At 33.2% G+C, this 18,521-nt stretch overlaps 1 protein-coding gene across 3 annotated transcripts in view; it reads left to right on the forward strand.

Annotated features, from left to right (window-relative positions):
- LOC116340365 (MOB kinase activator-like 2) overlaps window positions 1-18,521 on the forward strand; it is a 103,874-nt gene that overhangs the window by 8,722 nt on the left and 76,631 nt on the right. For 2 of the 3 annotated variants that reach the window (XM_031766837.1, XM_031766838.1), the window contains exon 3: window positions 1,106-1,303. The exons of the other annotated variant lie outside the window; for it this stretch is intronic. In XM_031766837.1, the coding sequence (XP_031622697.1) occupies window positions 1,106-1,303 (198 nt within the window). The remainder of the gene's footprint in view (window positions 1-1,105; window positions 1,304-18,521) is intronic. 3 annotated transcript variants of the gene reach the window in all.

Raw genomic sequence — 18,521 nt, forward strand, 5'->3', positions numbered from 1 at the left:
GAAAATCAACAAGTGTGATATCGAAAATTCAATTGTGTAAATCATTAAATATATCTATTATTTTTATCCATCGTGTTATTCTCGTGTTGTATGTTTAATACCTTCGTTCTCGTTCAATAGCTATAGTTTGGCTTCAGAGATAAGTGCTTTGTGTTCAGTGCATCCTATTTGGAATGGAAAAATACAATATCGTACATTAAATGTAACAAATATTCTTTCGCCGAACAAATAAATCCAGATTAAAATTCGCCGAAAAAATGAAATTGAGCAATTTGCATTGAACGTTTGTTTACATGTAATTTTTGAAATCGATTTAAGTGGGCTACGCTGCAAATTCATGTTCTTGTGACAGTTGACGTTTAAACAAAAATTATAAGACATGTCTGCATATACATAAAGGTTTGGTTTACTCATTTTTATTCTAATCTATTTTCCGTGTACGCAAATCATACGAAAATGTGAAATAACAAATGGCAAAAAATCACATAAAAAACTACCATATCTATCGTGTATGTGTTAATTTGTGTTTACGTTTTTTTTTAAAGTTCAATGTTTGTTTTCAATTAAATTGTGATAGCAATCAAATATTTAGATAGAGAAACAATGTGAAAAAGCACATGCACATGCCGAGAAATGTGCAACCGAGAGTTGTTTGTTCATAACCATTTGTACTCTGTGTACCATTTCAGTTTGAAAAGTGTCAGAAATAACCGAATAACAATTACTACAGCCACCAAAACTACCACTACTAATACTGTAATTGTTGTTGGAACAAATCATGCTTACAACGTTCGATTCTAAACAATCACCACCGGACAACATTACTTTTAATTTGTTTTGTTTCATTTTCTATTCTTCTTCTACATATATTTTTCATTGGCCAAAATTGTTGTGAAAAAAAAAAAATTATTTTGGGAAACATTGTCCGAAAAACAATAAAAAAAACAATTTCTCCATAAATTTTAAACAACAACAAAAATGATACCATTTTCAAAACGGAATGGAATGGGTTGGACAAACAAATAAAAAAAAACCATGCACGTAAACAATAATAACCAATAAAAAAAATATATCGAAATATATATGGATGACGCTAATGGTGCAGTGCTCGAAATAGTAAGAACAATGAAAAATCGTCAGTGATGTGGCTGAATACGATAGTGGGTAGAGCGGGCAACAGTGCGGCTGCATCAAAAGCATTGTCTAGCGTACGGTACTCAACGATTGGCCTTCATGAACGAACAACCAGCGGCCAAATCATATTGCCACTAGATGTCGAAGAAACAGTTACATGCTTTTGCAGGTTTGACCTTTTTTTGTGCACATTTTATTTTGCTCTGATTTTTGTTTTAAAAGAAAAAAAAATGTGTCAATTAAAATCGAATTTATTCCATTTTCACTCATTTCACATTATTTTTTTTATTTATTTTTTTTTTTTTGCTTTTTTCCTACGAAATTTTGTTAGCGAAAAACATAAACAACAGCTGAGAATAAATAATCGAAAAAGAAATGATTAAATATTCCGAAAACTCTTATATTTAGCATGTGAACGTGTTTTGTTTTGTCAGGTGTATTTCATATGACACTCAAAATTGGAATTCACATTCAACCATTATAAATGATTTCGAACACACTCCCGATTCCGAATTAAATCACATAAAAGCAAATCGTAATAAAAATGAGGGATGCACAAAGAACGGAACTGAGAAAGAAAGAGAAAGATAGAAACTGAATGAAGAAAACAATATGTATGCGCGCATAATTGCGTGTGGTTGTTGGTTGAGCAAATTTGGTTAGTTGGTACGTTCTCACATCTCTCACTCTATCACGATTCTGTGTGTGTGTGTGTGTTTGTGCACATTGTGCATATATACATATCATAGGAAAAACTCTATTCATGGCCTGAATCCCACTTTTATTTGCACTCTAAAAAGCAATTAGAACCATACTTTGAATATGCCACAACCATGTTTTTGTGTGGTTCTACATGAAAGAACTATGTGTATGACCAAAATCCGTGAATGAGTAAAATACTACCATACCGTGACATTGTCATAGTGTAAAATGGTTTTGAATAAGAGAGAGCGAGAGAGATGGGGAGAAAGAAAGAATGTGTTTGGTATTGAATGTATTTTATGGGCACAATATATTGTTAGCCATTCATAATTCATTTTAAATAATTGTTGTTACATTTAAACCTATTCGTCTTTATAGTCGAATATTCATGTGATGCATTATTGTGTGAGGACATTTATTGATATTTTGGAAGCCATTGATTTCGGTCGAGCATGAGCTATGTACCTCGATGGTTATTTTGGTGGTGTGCCAAATCATTTATTGATATTCTTTTACATAAAAATGGGACAGCCGAATGAAGTTTGTGCAATTGAAAGTGGTACGGATGGGAAATATACGAATGTCAAACGCATCCATAATTCATGTTTATGAATCTGATGAAATTTATCAGTTTGAATGTGATTTGTGATGTGTATGTAAAGTAGGCCATGTTTAATTTTCTTAATGCATTGCGAGTTATATCAGAGACTCGATCATACTTACTACTCTCAGTAAGTGTTAGATATAAAGAGAAAAATTGCGGGATAAAGAAACCGCAAAATGGAAAATACTGCCAAAAGGCAACAATATGGGCACCACTTTATTTATGCAAGTCTAGATAAATACAGAGAGGATACACATACAGCTCTTTTTATATCAATAACAACAAAGAAGAAAAACCCCGTCTATTGATTGAAATATATTGAATATGAGTTTTGTGCCAATTTTCTCCATTGAAAATATTCTCTCTCTTTTTCTCTCTCACTCAACATAAAAAGCTCAATGTCAACAATTTCGAGTTTGGCATTTATTCACCGTTATTGATATTGGTGGTGGTGTTGTGGTTTTTTCTTCTTCTTCTCCTTCAAGCCATATTGCAGATTGCTATCGATTTAACAGCGGAATCAATCAGTGATAAGAAATTGGCATTCGTCAATATTTCAAATATCATAATAGAATAACACCGACTGTGAACAGATTCTTTTTATAGTTACGATATCGAAAGTCATAACCATTTTCATAACATTATTTAAACATAACGACACTGGATACATTTTCTCTATCTCATACACATATAACGATATACAGCATAAAAGACCCTGGGTAAACACACATATCAACACTTATCGACCATTTTACTCTCACTCTCTGTTCGTTCGTTATCCATTTCTCTTGGTGTACGCGTTTTCGAAAATGTGGTGGAAATATTCTTGCCATCAAGCGAAAAAAAATCAATTGAAAATGGCTTGGCATTAAGCCAAAACAAAAGTCGGCTTCGGCCCCTGAACACTGCATCGAAGTGAAGTCATTCGAAATGAATGCATTGCGGCACATTTCACTCTCACAAACAAACATCATACGAACAGCGCAGATACATTTCTCTAGTTTTTATTTCTCTCTCTCTTATGCCACGTCTCATTTGGTGATGCTGCTGATGATGATGTTATCGTTGTTGTCTATTCATAATATTTGAACAAAATCAAAACAAACGTCCCCGAATGAGCAAAAAGACCGTACGTAAGAATTGAAGAAAATAAAAATCACCTCATTACATGAACCGGTTGTGCACTATACACTCAGACAAGGTCCATATGACTAAATTGAATTTTCGAATCCAGCTAAAGGAAATAAAATCAACATAAAATTACAAGTGATTGGACTAATGACTGTCTGCATCGCACACACGCGACATCAATTTATTTATTTTGTTTTCATCAAGTGCTAAATCACATGTAAACGTCAATATATGACAAAAAATGACGACATCACGTTCAATCATTTTATCATTAAAATTCACAAATGCGCCGAATTTGACGAATTTTTTTTCGTCGTCAATATACCGGATGTTTCATATAAGTATGAGTTTTGATTTTCAAAAATCTGGTCCGATAGACATTTTTTATTCAGTTTGTTTGATATTCGAAGGAGCACACGAACAATATTTATTGAACATTTTTTTTTTGGTTCAATCAATTTAATGAACACAATTTTTCATGCAAGAAAAAAAAAATAGATTTTCAAAATGATATTCTTATGTAAATTTGACCTTTAAAATCATGAGTAGATCGATTTGGATCGATCGACCGTATTTAGTTGATTTGGTATTGATGATTTGCAAAATGTTCTTATTGGGTAAAGAATATATTAAACGTTGAAATCCATACGGATTTTCATTTCGAGCGTAGAGCATTTTGTTTCACCTTTGCGGCAGGTGTGAATGCAGGAATTAACAGCTACACAAAATGGTTTCTGCATTGGATTAAAATATATTAAAAATAAATTGTTCATTTATAACACAGATGGAACATGTGACGGCTGATATCATCAGTTTTAATTGCAAGTATAAAAAGTGGTGCTAAACATTTTCGATTGAATAGGGTGATTTTTTATATCGAAATTATGGATATTGATTGAAATTCAATGAATCGTAAGAAATGACGCGGAAAAATCAACATCCTGAACGACGATTTAGGTTTTAATATGAAAAAAATGTGAAAATTACTCATTTCAATAAGAATCGAAGCACAAGCCGAATCAGGTCTTATATAAATTATACGATGGATGATACGTTGTTTGGATATATCATAAAAATTGACATATCGACCTGTCACATAAAAGAGAAAACCATTTTAAATACACTGTTTTTATTGCTGTTATGGTTGTCGACCACTTGGACGAAAATTGAACATAGCAAATTACATTTGGCACTTTAAAATCATATTCGCTAATCTAAACGTTGAAATAAAATGAAAATTACGTTTGTTTGTTCGTGCGTATACACGAAAACATTGTTCGCTACCAAAACAAATCATTATATCGATCTGTGTGTCGGTTGTACCCCGCGGTCATAAAAATGATTATTTAATTAGTTGTAGAGCGAGTGAGCAAGAGTGAGAGAAAACTGTGATTGGGAAAAAAACCGATGTTAAAATGAAAACCCGCAAATCAAACGATTCGAGTAGAATGTAAGTGAATGAATTTGAAACATGTACTCATTCCGTTCGAAATTCAATCGCAGCACTTCTAAACATTGACGTCGTTAGACATCGTTTAATCAAAATTAATTCCGGATTCGACTGTATGTATTGTACGAACTTGAATGTATTCTTTTTTTTTTTATTGATGACATACACATATGTATACATGTGTACATGACAACCGCAATCTTTTTGTGAATGACAACACCATACGTAAGCGGATAGATAGAGAGAGCGACAATATGAATAGCAAAAAAAAAAAAGCTCCGGGAATTCACCGAATCGATACAATATCTGCATATATACTGTACAAATAGCAAAAATCGATTGTCAGTTGGTATACAGTTACCGCCTAGTGGAAAACGAGCAAAAAAAACAATATTTTAAAAATTACCAAAAAAAAGCATTAAATAAATTAATTCAATTTGAAGTGAACTACATTGTCAAACACACTGAATTCTTGCGGAAAAAAGAAATAAAACTTAAAAGCCGGTTCATTTACTCGAACACTTTTATTTTTCGTCACTTTTTCTGGATAAAGCATTCTAAAATACCTTCTAAAATATCTTAATCATTTTCCAAAGAAAAACCAATGAATCGTGAATAATTTAAAGTGTTCGATTGCATTCAGAGAATAGTCACCGCTCATCGCAGCACCATTCCAGATTTCATCGAAATTTGAAGAATCGCTCAAAATATGGAAAAACGTGAATACATCGGAAATAGCAAACGCATCACAATTGATAATAATAAAATTCATTTGCGAATCATCGGCAATGACAATAAAATAAATATGAATAATAATTCCGGCCATTTGGATGTGATTGGTAATTCGACAAAGGTGAAAATCGGCGAAAATCGAGGACAAGTGAGCTATTTTGGTAACAGTGGAAAATTATATTTTGGACCAAATTCACAAACAAACACCGTCAAGTACAATGGCAACGATGGCATCATGAAAGTTATGAACACGAATAATTTATGGAAAAAAAGTAAATCAACAAATGTGTCACCAAATATATACGCGGATGAATATAACAATTCGACAAATTCATATTCGAAATGACAGTAGCAACAAAAATTTGCAACATTGCTGTGCCACGCATTGCCACTTACCCATATAAATCGATAATTCCATTTTTGGAATTCGACCAGGAGCTTAAGGATAAACTTATATTATAATTTTCTTTTTTCAGCATTTTTTTTTCTATTTTGTAAAGATTTTGTATGTATTTTAAGTTAATTAAATTAAGATTCAAATGTAATTAAATAACAAAAAATAAATAAACACTTGTAAAATGTTCAAAACCTACATAAATGTACAGCAAGAAAATGAACAAGTAAATTATTATTGGAAATCATTCAGTATGACTGTTTTTTTTTAACATGAAAACCAAATATGTAAGTCATGTGTTTTTCTTCTCTCCCTTGACTATTTCGATTGAAATTTTGTGTTCACGATCGAAAAGTCTTATTCGAATAATATGGCACACATTTCAAAATAGAGAATAGAAAATTATTAATTCTCCGTCATTACACACCAAAATAAATATGAACATTTTTCATTCCACTATATAGTATATACTACTAAAATTATTTTGATTTGACTTGTATCTAATTATGTTTTCTTTTCTCTCTTTTTCTATTTTTTTTTATAGGTAAGTGCTAATTAGTTTTTTACTATCAACATGAACATCGATGTTTGAAAACATTGACTTTTTTACAAGTCGCTGGATGGACTATTGAAATGCTGTGATTGCATGATAATGGTAACAGTTGTTCCCATAAAACAATTCTCCTTCAGGTATTTTGTTGTGTTTCGATTGCAGACTTGCCATAGTGAATAAGAGAAGAAAAAAATATGTCGTACAAATGGAAATAAACACAATCATCGTTGACATTGAACAACATTATATATGGGATATAAAGTATTATTATTTGTTGTAAATTGCACCATGGTAACCGAATGACATCATGATCATGATGCAATTTTCTTTTATATCTTGGTTAATAGTTCCGTTGTATTAGAATGTAGGCTATTGTTGTTGCTGGTTATTCTTCGATTTTCACTCTGGTCTATTTTTAATTTTGAAAAAACCATATCGTGAAAAACAAGAGTAAGTAGTGACTTTGAGTAAAAGCTACTCAAAGACATCTTAACAGCACTCTTTGTCAATTGAAAAAGTGCAAATCAGATGCGAATAAAAGCACAGAACGACCGTATTTTGTTTCAATATTCACGACTTAGACGTTCTTAGTAAGAAGAAGTTTTACTTGTTTCAATAGATTTTTATGATTGCCACATATTCGAAAAAATGACTTCTAATCCAAACTTAATTCAATGGTACAATTTTGGAAAATTTAAATGCCAAAAACATCTCTGAAAACTATATATTTTTTCATTTAAACTTAATGTCTTTCTTCAAACGGATTATTCTTTTCAAAAAAAAAAAAATATGGTTCGTTTTTTTTCTCTCTTTCTCAATGATTTAAATAATTGCTTTAGACCGATTTTCTATTTCGTTTCATTTCACAATAGAAACAAATGTATGTTTTACGTTCGTCTTTCGACCGAAAATGTGTGCGTGTTATAGAAATATAAGAATATGGTTTTGCATACGATCGTGTATTTTAATGGGTTACATTAAAATCATATTGGTGCGCCAATCTAATAACAATAAAGTAAATATCGCCCCATATTTGAATAAAGAATAGCAAAATAAAAATTATAAGCCATTAGCATATGGCTGTTGTTATTATCATTATAATTTCTAGTGGGTTTTTCCCCATATATACAGTTCGGCTATTTTGTGTATACATCTGGATTGAAGAGAGTATACGGCATAAATTTGGCATCGTCTATGATTATATGGTATTAGGAGTGTGGCAGTGGTTTTTCTACTTCAATGGAAAAATAATCAACCCACACAAATTCGCTCGCTCACTCGTCTCTCAAATTGAATGTGTGCTTTGTTGAAGAAGGTATATATACCATAATGAAAATGCACTTGCTGTGTGTGAGACAGCCACAAAAACCACACTGTAACCGCTTGCATACGTAATATTGAACATCATATGTTGTGTGTTTCTTAAAAGAATTTGCGACATTCAAATCACGCTACGAAAGATGAGAGCGCACTTCTTTTTTCAAATGTAGTTGAACCAACGACCAGCTACAGATATGATGATATGCGTGCCATTGCTGTACATCAAATATTGAAATGTTAAAATAGATTCTTGCCAACGATGAAGCTCAATGTTTTTGCTTCTGCTCCATAAGGCTCCGACGGAATAATAAAATAAATAAAAAAAGAAACAGCACAAGGTATATTGCCCACGACTATCATCATCAACATCACGACGGCTCATGCAATTACCAACATGCTAACGGTTCACATTCAATGGGCAATAACATAAACGTTTCGTTCATCATTTTATGCCGTTCATATTTTTTCTTTTCTTCTCTCTTTCCTCTATTTTGGATTTATTTTCGTTTCCATTGAATGCAACGATAACTCTTTTCATCTTTAAAAATATTGTTGCTTCTTTTTTTCTATAGAGTAAATTCATCTATCATATATTCTTATTGACAGCGAGGTTCCGTCATTTTCCCACATCAGTAAATTGATGTGAATGTGATTGTTGATGCCAGCCCAAACTGAAGAGGCACAAAAAACAAATCCGATTTAATTTGATTGCAGATTCAATAGCCAAAAACTCGTTCGAATGTTTGTGCAAAAAGCGCGACCAATATGCGCATCGAATGTGTGCAAACGCACGGTTAATATCAGCCCGTTGTTGACGTGATGTAATATTCATCGTAAGCTACAACAATCATAATCACAGCATTTGGTGTGTACACACAAAGTGAGAGAGAGAGAAACAAAAAAAAAAGAATTGAAATGGCAACGTGAGTTATGTTGTACTTTTTTTGTACTATTTTGCAGTAATCATTATGAAATGACGCATGAATGTATAAATTATGCTCAATTCGCGCTCCACGAGAATACAACACGGACAATACGTTGCTTGCCAACTACTTGAATTATTGGCATATTACCAAATTCAAACAAAGTCAGTTGTTGTGAGTGTGTGTGAAGCTTGAAATTCTCACTTTGTCCATAATCTCTCATTCTCTCTTTGATGGAATTATAGAGCCACCCAATCAATCCAATATCCAAGAAATGTACAGAGCATGAATTATTACGAAATGAACGTTCGGAGAAACAGCAAAATTATTGCAGTGATTTGATGTTAAGCAAGTTGATTAATTTGCCACAAATTTGGGAAAAAAAACAGCAACGAAGAGAAGAGCATTCAATTCAAAAACCGAATTAAAAAAAACGTGTTTAGCGAGAGAAAGAAGAATCGAGTGAGAATGAAAAAAGAGTGCGCACACCGGACACAGACCGGTGTGTGTGTGTATGCTTTCTTTGTTCAACGGTGCATTGAGAAAATCCATTGAGTTTTCACACAACACCGGCCATACCACACATTATTTAGTCGAGCAAATGAGCTACAAATGGGAAAAACTTTGTACGCTACACATTTTTTCTTGCTATATTGATTTTTTGTTGTTGTAAATCCAATGGCGAAACGAACAAACGTTCAATTGTATGAACAATTTACTTTTTATAATATTGGATAGACTGAAGACACGGGCAAAAGAGATAGAGAGAAGAAAAAAAAAATAAATGAGGAAAAACCGTGTGCTTGTTTTGTCAATTTCATGGAACAGACAACAGTACAATATGCGAATATACCAATTAATTGACTTATTTTCAGTTCCTGGTTAGTTGTGATTTCATTGATGTTAAATGTTTTGAACTAAACAGAAATTCCGTTCACATTATAAACGATGAAAAAAAGAACTGAGTTTTTACTCAGTGAATCATCAGTTTAATATACAAGTTGACCAAAACCGAATGAAATTTGCAAACGGAAACAAAAGAACAAGTTCATCACAAGAAATTGAATGCGCATTATGAATAATTCCCTTTGAACATATACGCTTAAGCGATTCGGTTGTGATTCATCATTAGCATTTTAGGCGATGGTTTTTTTGAGCTTCAATAAAATGTGGACCTTTTAAAACCCGAGATTTCTCCATGAAATTATTTATGATATATATATAAAAAAAATGAAAAGCCTATGAATCAAAAATAAGATTTACGATTAAATGTCGAGTCCCTTATCCAATCTTTTATTTGGCATAGCTGCAACAGTCGTCTTCCGTAATCAAATACCCATATGACATTTTCTTTTTGTTCAACATTTGAGAAACGGTAAAATTTATGACATCTTTGTGATTCAAACGTGAAAAATTAGATCAAACAAGAAGAAAGAAAGTGTGACGTATATGTTTTGTATGCAATACACCGTTATGACTGAATTATAGACCAGACAAACGTATGAATATTGTGCGCGCATAAATGTTTATGTATGACACGCGTATATATTCACAACAACACACATTGAACAAGGCATAAAAAATCATTAAGAAATCATCAGCAGATCGGATGATGCGCGCCTCAATATCCAAGGGAAAAATATGGCAAAACAACGGTGCACACACGCACACCTGTTTCGCAATTGTCTCAAATGCTGAGAGAGAGAGAGAGAGAGAGAGAGAGAGAGAGAGAGAGAGATAGATAGATGCATGCGACACATCTCATGGGAAATTAGCTGTGTGCTTTGAAATTTTTATATGCAAACGGATTTCTGTCGAGCAACGAGGACATGAATTTTTCCAAATATAATCACACACCGAGTGAATTCACCGAATTTCTTGTCCGTGCAACATTTTCCGTAGCGAAGCTCTTCTTTTAATGCAATTAAATACACATTCATTACGCTCCTCTCTCTCTATCTCCCTTGTTCCAATTATATAATTCATAAAACAGGCAGCATCTGAATAAAAATTCCCAACCATTCGAAACATTTTACATTTCATATTAACGCTTGCATTCGAATTCAATTTCAATTTATGCATTTTCGAACATTTTTTTTCGACATACATTCATTTCGACTGGACAATCAAAGAGAGACTGAAGGAGAGAAGATTGCCAAAGAGATAGACAGATAGAAAAAAAGTGCATCCATAGCATTAATAACAGGCTTTAACAATTCATTAAAACAATCACACACCGATTTTGGTTTGCAGAAATCGATTTATTTACTCCATATACATTTTTGGGCACTCTCTTTCTCTCTCTTCATCTCTCTATGCTCTCTGCGTATTTCGGGTATGTGCATCGAATTGTTTTAATATTCGATCCAATAAATTTTGTACATTTTAATAAATTTTATGTGAAAATCCAATTTGGTATCGGAACAATTTGAAACGCATTTAAGCTTTGATTTCATTTAATATATGATTAACTTTACATTAAGTTAATGTGGAATTTTAAGCTTAATGTGTGCAAACAAACAAACACAAAAAAACTTCTGCATCCAATCATATCAACACAGGAGAGAGCTCTCTGACGTGCTCAACATACTTATTACTCATCATCCGATTAGAACGATTAACCATTAATGTAGCATTGTACATGTTATTTCCATATCTCATATTGATGATATGATAATTAAAGTGATACAAAAATTATCATTCGTATTGAATATGGATAAGAGTGGCGTAGTCAACATAATGTTGATGTTGAACGTGAACATGTAAGAGAAAGAAAACCTTCAAGTGTTTTTTTTATTGCCTTGATTTTAACATTATCGTTATATCAGCACATTAAATAATTCAAAATCTCAGACATAGTCGAGATTGCATAATAGCACCGACGAAGAAAGTGTCAATGAGTCATTCTTAAGCACGAAAATTTCACATGCACATCAAATCATAAGCACACACAACAGAAATAAATGTGCAACAATAATTGTTTGATGGAGTCGGCGTATTTTCTTTGTTACATCATTTCAGTTATCCGACATATTTTTCGTCGGCACAAAAAAAAAACATTCAAACAGAAGAGGGACGAGAGAGAGAAAGAGAGAGAGAAAATATAAGTAGATTTCTAGCTTTTATGTTTAACTTCTCTGTCGTAATTCTATTTAAAATAGTGTAATAATACACATTTTTAGCTATTGTTCTCTTTCTATTTTACTCAAAACCGTGTTTCGTGCAGCTTTATGAATGTGCCGTGCGCCATGCAGAACAATAATGATTCAACACCGTAAATGCAGAAATATTTGCGATATGCATTTTTCTAATGACACACTGGCATCAAATTCTGGCTTACTCTACACGGTTTTTTTTTCGTTAGTTTGTATGTTTATTTTGCGCGTTTGTTTTTAGCTTTTTCTACTTTCTGGATGGGCTTTCGTGTATGCTTAGGTGAAGAGCTTCAAAGAGAGAGAGAGAGAGAGAGAGAAAATAAACGGCTTTTATCCGGCCAATAAGCTTATACTATGTTGTTTTTTTCCAAACCATAAACATACGTAAAACGTTTTTATGACAAAATTCATAAAATTTGTTTTTATCGCGACATATTCTAGTTCCTGTGTGAATAAGGTTGGTCTTGTTTTTACTTTGATTTTTTTGAGAGAACGAGAAGGAAAAAGAAGCCATTTTATGCATTTTTTTTATTTTCACTCGACTATATCGACTCAATTTTGATGTGGCAAACTTTTAAGGCATTGTGAAACAAAAAAAAAATTTCCCTTAAGAAGAACTGGGTGGTGAATACGACGAAAATTAATGCAGAAAATACGTATAGTTATTACGTGTAGTTAAAATAGAAACATAGATTGCTAAAGACAAAAAGGTGTGTTATAAAAGAGACCAGATTCGTATGTTTCAATAATAATTATTTACCACACGTACTAGCTATAATTCCACCAAAATTGAAATAAAAAAAAAATGTGTTGAAAAAACGCGTTGCTTTGCAAACGAACATTTTAGCTAAGGTCCAAGTTACCATTCGGTTGCTGTTGTCCGTCGTCAGCGTTGTTGCTGTCGACCACATGAGAGATTTCCATTTATTTTCAAACAAAAAAGGTCGTTTGGGCTCATTAAAATGTACCCCGCTATATTCAGCGAATTGGTTATTTTCAGCTCTGCAAGAATTAATAACAATATATTGTATAGATGCTGAGATTGAATATCACTTAGACCCAAATATGAAACTTATATAAATCTCATGAATATTTTTTTTTTCATAGTGTCTTTGTTTGCAATTTCAATTGCAGTTTTCAATCTTTGTTGTTGTTTTTCGACCAACCAAAAAAAAATGTGTTATTGTTTATTTCATCATTCATTTTCTCACAGTGTACATGTTTCATTGCATTCTCTCATTCATAACGCCCAATAAAAAGGCGTGCGAAGCCGAAAAAGATCTGAACAAAAAAAAAAACAGAACTGAAGAAAACGACGAGAAATAAAAAAAAACATTCCACGGGTGAAACAATAGTGTGTGAGAGTGAGTGTGTATGCATGGCTAAAGTAAAATTATGAAGAAAATTGCGACCATGGAGCCAGCATCTTGACTCATACCGCACACTTTGAGCTCTATTTATCTATTTAATAAATGGCTATAAGGCAGATAAAAACCGCATACTCAAGTCACATTGCGCTTTAAGCGATCCAACAAACACTGTTTTTTATACTATTTTCATTTTCTCAGTTTGATTACGAAAATTGATTTAAATGTAGAATCATACTCGCATACATACACAGAGATGCATTATAGAATATGAGCATTAGAGAATAATCTAGCATTTCTTGGAATCTGATCCATTTTGCATTTACGAATCACAAATCATTTGTTATGAAAATCCCATTCATGATGATATTTATGATTTCCGAAAAATATTAAGCAAGAGTGACAATAAAAATGTCAATAAAACGTATAAAATAAATGTCAAACGATATTGAAAATAGAATGGATCTACCATTTGTTGAATGCATGCTAATGTGATGAGCATATTTCTGTTTTCGACAATTTCTTTCCAAAGTCTGATAGCAAAAGTGTTATCGATTCGGCGTATATTCAACAAGATTTCACCGTATCTCCAAAGTGAAACATTTCCAAAATTTCCAAAATGATCCATTCTGTTACTGTTTACAAACATGCATGAATCAGTACAACGACGTCAACGAAATTCATGGAACCACTCCACCAAGTTTTTTTTATGCTCTCTCAAGATTGTTATTTTTTATCAATTCTTTTTAAACACTTCTTTCTTATCTGGGACGTGATATATTAGAATCGCTTCAGTTTTTTTTCCCGATGTTCATTTTTCACCCGAATTAATGTAAAATCTTAAAATTCAAATTATTTTGCCTAGCATTTCGACGAAAACGAATTCATAGCATAATCGGTTCATATTTTTTTCCCACAATGTGCTGATGATGACGACTGAAAAAGAAAGAGTTGAAAAGCATGGTAAAAGTGACATTTGTTTAGTGGCACTTTAATGCTTATGCCATCTATTTTTTTTTGAAATATTGTTTCGAATTGTGTGTCTAGTTAACAAATCTGCACGGTACACAGAAAAATATATCGAAACTTTGCTGGAGCTTGCAAAGAAATCAAAAAACGTTTTATCAGCATAAAAATGTGTGTGTATGCTGTTAGTTCGGATGTTTGCTCAAATTGAGCTGGTTACATTGACTTTCGGTTGTGTTCCAATCTCCAAAAACGTAAACATATCGCTTAGTGAAACTACGAAAAATTACGGTTCCATTTGGAGTTTGTTTCTTTTTTTTTATTTCAACACGTTTCCGAATTGTGTGTACTCTTTTTTAAAGTGCTGATCTTGTCTGACGCTTTGTGACCGATGCATCGGCTGTTGCGCGCAAAACTATCATGCAAAGCGTCACGTTTCTGAATTTGCCGCATTCACAAAGGAAAAAGAGGAGAGCAACAAAGCGAGATCGAGAACGGTTTTTGTGTTAGCGCTTCTTTTTTCCTCTCTTTTATGTACATCCACAAAACAAAAATTTCCCACACAAAATCGATTGAATCGCAAACACACCGACGAAAAAAAAAGGAAATTCGAAAATGCCAGCATTTTCAAATAGTTGAACCAATTTTGTGTGCTTGTGTAAATTGCAAATACTCGAAGTCAAATCGAAGTGAAAATAGATTGTGAGTCGAAAGTTTGCCATTAGAATGCGATGGTGAAAAAAAAAATGCAAGCAAAACACGAATTGTGTGATACAGTGACATTTTGCTTGAACATCGTCTCTTTTCTCTTTCGTTTGTCCGTCTCTTTCTCTTATATGGCAATGTGACCTTTGTGCCGACTAACAGAAAAAAAAACGGCAAACGTCAACTACCATCATAAAAAGTGTGCCTATTTGAATGTTGTGTGCAAAATGTGCACACATGCTTTCAACATTTTCAAGGTGGAAAATTCACATCGAAGCGCACGCTTTAATATTTGAACGACTAGACAGCATTGCAGATAAAACGTAAGCCAATATATAGTAAATGAAGATCAAACAACCGAAACCATAGTCGCTTTTGTTCCCATTCAGAAAATGCTGATGGAAAGTCATTAACAAATACCATTGTTGTGTTCGTATTAAAAATGATGTTTTTTTTTTGGCAAATTTCAATAGATTTTCCTCCCCACCTGGGTAAATGTCAACCTGTCAAGTCACTCGCAAAAATCATTTTTTATCTTTTTTTTTATTCGCGGCATGTATTCGCGCATTTTGAATGTGCAAAACCATCGACAAAATAAATCAATTAAAACTCATTTGCTTTCTTTCTTCCTGCCATATCATTTGTATGTGTTATTGAATGGCTTAATTATCAAATACATTTAGCAATAAAATCACTTCTTTTATACTTGAAATTAAGCATTATTCAATTCAGCAATTGAATGATCACACGATAAATCTCGCGTGACACGAAATGATGTGTATTGCGGCGCAGAGCTGTGCACATAGAGCGGGAAAAAAGTGAAATTGCGCTGGGCCAATTACAATTTTGTGTGCGCACGAAATCGATGTAATCGTTAGTTGTTTTGTTTTCGGTCGTCATTTCGATAGAGCGAAACAAAATACAATTGAATTGATAAATCCGTTTCGGTTATTTGAAATCCGGCACAAACATACACACATATACAAGCGCGCGGGCTCATTGTCATAAATGATTTTACATTTTATGCAAAAAAAAAATTGTTTTGCATGAAACCCGGCTGGCTGAGCGATACGCTTATTACGATGCAAGTATAACATTAACAAAATCTCGCATCTGGAATCGTATGGCGAAACCTGTAGCTCGAATAAATCGATGCAAAACCAATCATTCATCTTAGATCGCGCACGTGAGCCACTACAAATGATTTTGTTCGTTGTTTGTATTCGATCACGTTGAATTGTGGCCTCTCATCATGAATTTCATGCCGAGCACATACACAATTATTGTTTCGTTGTTTCGCTTCATCTCGATGCGTGGGGCGACACATTTCATTCGAAACAACAAAAAACTAATTTTATAGTGTAGCATACCGTTTTTATTTAGCTCTTCATGTTTCATAGTTTGCCGTAGCATAGTTTTTTTTTCTTGGACCATAATGCAGCGAGAGCCGCGGGATCATTTGCAGCGGTTCATAATTTTGAAACAATGTTGTAAAGCACATAGATAGATAAGCTCGGGCTATAAAAATGAAAACGTGAATAAATTTTTTTTTTCATTCGTCGATGTGTGCCTCAATATCAACTTCAACACGTTCGATATACTCTACAAAAATTTTCGAGCGAATTTACGATTATTAGAGATCCATATTCTCGGTATCATAATTATTATCGTCAGCATCGTTCGTTCGATGTGTAGTTTTTGTCTGCACGTAGATCACTATAAAATCTATGTGAAGTTGAAGAGAGCTGAAATAACCGTTTTGGATACATACATATTTGTACTTTACGTAAAATGTAATTTATTGTTTCACAGAATTGGATGTATTTTTTCCCCCTGTACACATATATCGTTTTGAGTCTTCTAGCCTTTATGTGATCATTCACTCTCTTTTCCGCCTTCAATTGGACATGCTTCATTCGGTATAGCCGACAGCAACCAGTCTACTCTTGCACACACACACACATACAAATACACACTCAATCGAATAAACCATCACACCAAAAACTGCTCTACACAATCTATTGAACTGTAATAAAAGACGTGGAGTACAGCATCTCAACGAGACCGATTGCTTGAAGCGACCCGGTGAATTCCAATTTCATACACAACACACAAACACACACACCGTATACGGATTTTAATGAAATACAATCAAGAAAATATGCCCAAAAACGGCCAGCACATCGTACAACGAAAAAGAAAACAACAACATCATAAATAACAATAGCCAAAGAAGAAGTAAAGAAAAAAGTAGCAATTGTAACTGTTATAAAGCAATGTGTGTACGCATAGGACGCGATGTTTTGTTGATGTTGCAACATCGAACCAAACAATGTGCGGATGTGCACATAGCACCTTTCGTGTATTTTATGCCATTCATGCATGTGCGCTCACATGAAAAAAATGCAAGATCATTTCTTGTCAATGCAGCGTGTCTCAAATCCTTGTGTTTGTGTGTGTGTGTGTTTCGTTTTGGAGGACTTGATACACGACACTGATATAAAGACAACTGCATAGAAATAAGAAAAACAACTGACAATATTCGGTACCAAGAGACTATTTCTTATGAATAGACACAGAACATCGCACAATGCTACGAAATACAAATAATTCTTCCGAAAAAGCTGACAGAAAATAGATGGCATTCAGTTGTACATCAATGTGTCTTGTTTTCTTCGTCTTCTAAAAATGGTCATCATCGTCTTCTGCACTATGGTTTAGTTTATTTTAGTTGGTGCTTTGCTGCGCAACAGAATGGCTAATGAGCTCATAGGCGCGAACAAGTAAAATACATACGTAGTAATCATCTCGATGCTTGTGTTTTCAATAGGGATGTAATGCTAAAGAAAAGAATACACGGCAAACGTACCGCTTTAATCCCAGTCTCTTTCGTCGCTATACGTCTTTTGATCATCATCAATGTTACATGCGTTTCATGGATGGCATACATGTTTTAACGAATTGTTTGCTTGACCAAAGATGAACAAAGGCATACCGATGAAATAATCAACATTTTCGGGGTGGCGTTCGTCTTAGCGTTCAACATTGAATATGAAAAAACCATATTTATATTTTGTATATTAAAATTGAATTTTTTTTTAAAGAAAAATTCAAATAAAAACACCAACGAAAATGAGCACCCGACTTATTCACATTTCGTGTTAAAATTTCACATTCTTTGTAAAAGGCAATAAAAAGTGCAAGCTGTACATCCATTAACACACCACAATTATCCACATACAAGCCACTTACGTAAATTTACCGGTCAAACAAATATTCATGGTTGTATGAAAAAAAAAAAACAGAAAATTCAGGAGAAAATACAAAAAAAAAAACCACAAAAATTGTGTCTTTTGTTTTCGGGAGCTGTTTCTATATTACGTTG

Source organism: Contarinia nasturtii, unplaced genomic scaffold, assembly GCF_009176525.2.
Source record: "Contarinia nasturtii isolate CC-2019 unplaced genomic scaffold, AAFC_CNas_1.1 Cnas_scaffold_630, whole genome shotgun sequence".
Classification (NCBI taxonomy): Eukaryota; Metazoa; Arthropoda; class Insecta; order Diptera; family Cecidomyiidae; genus Contarinia; species Contarinia nasturtii.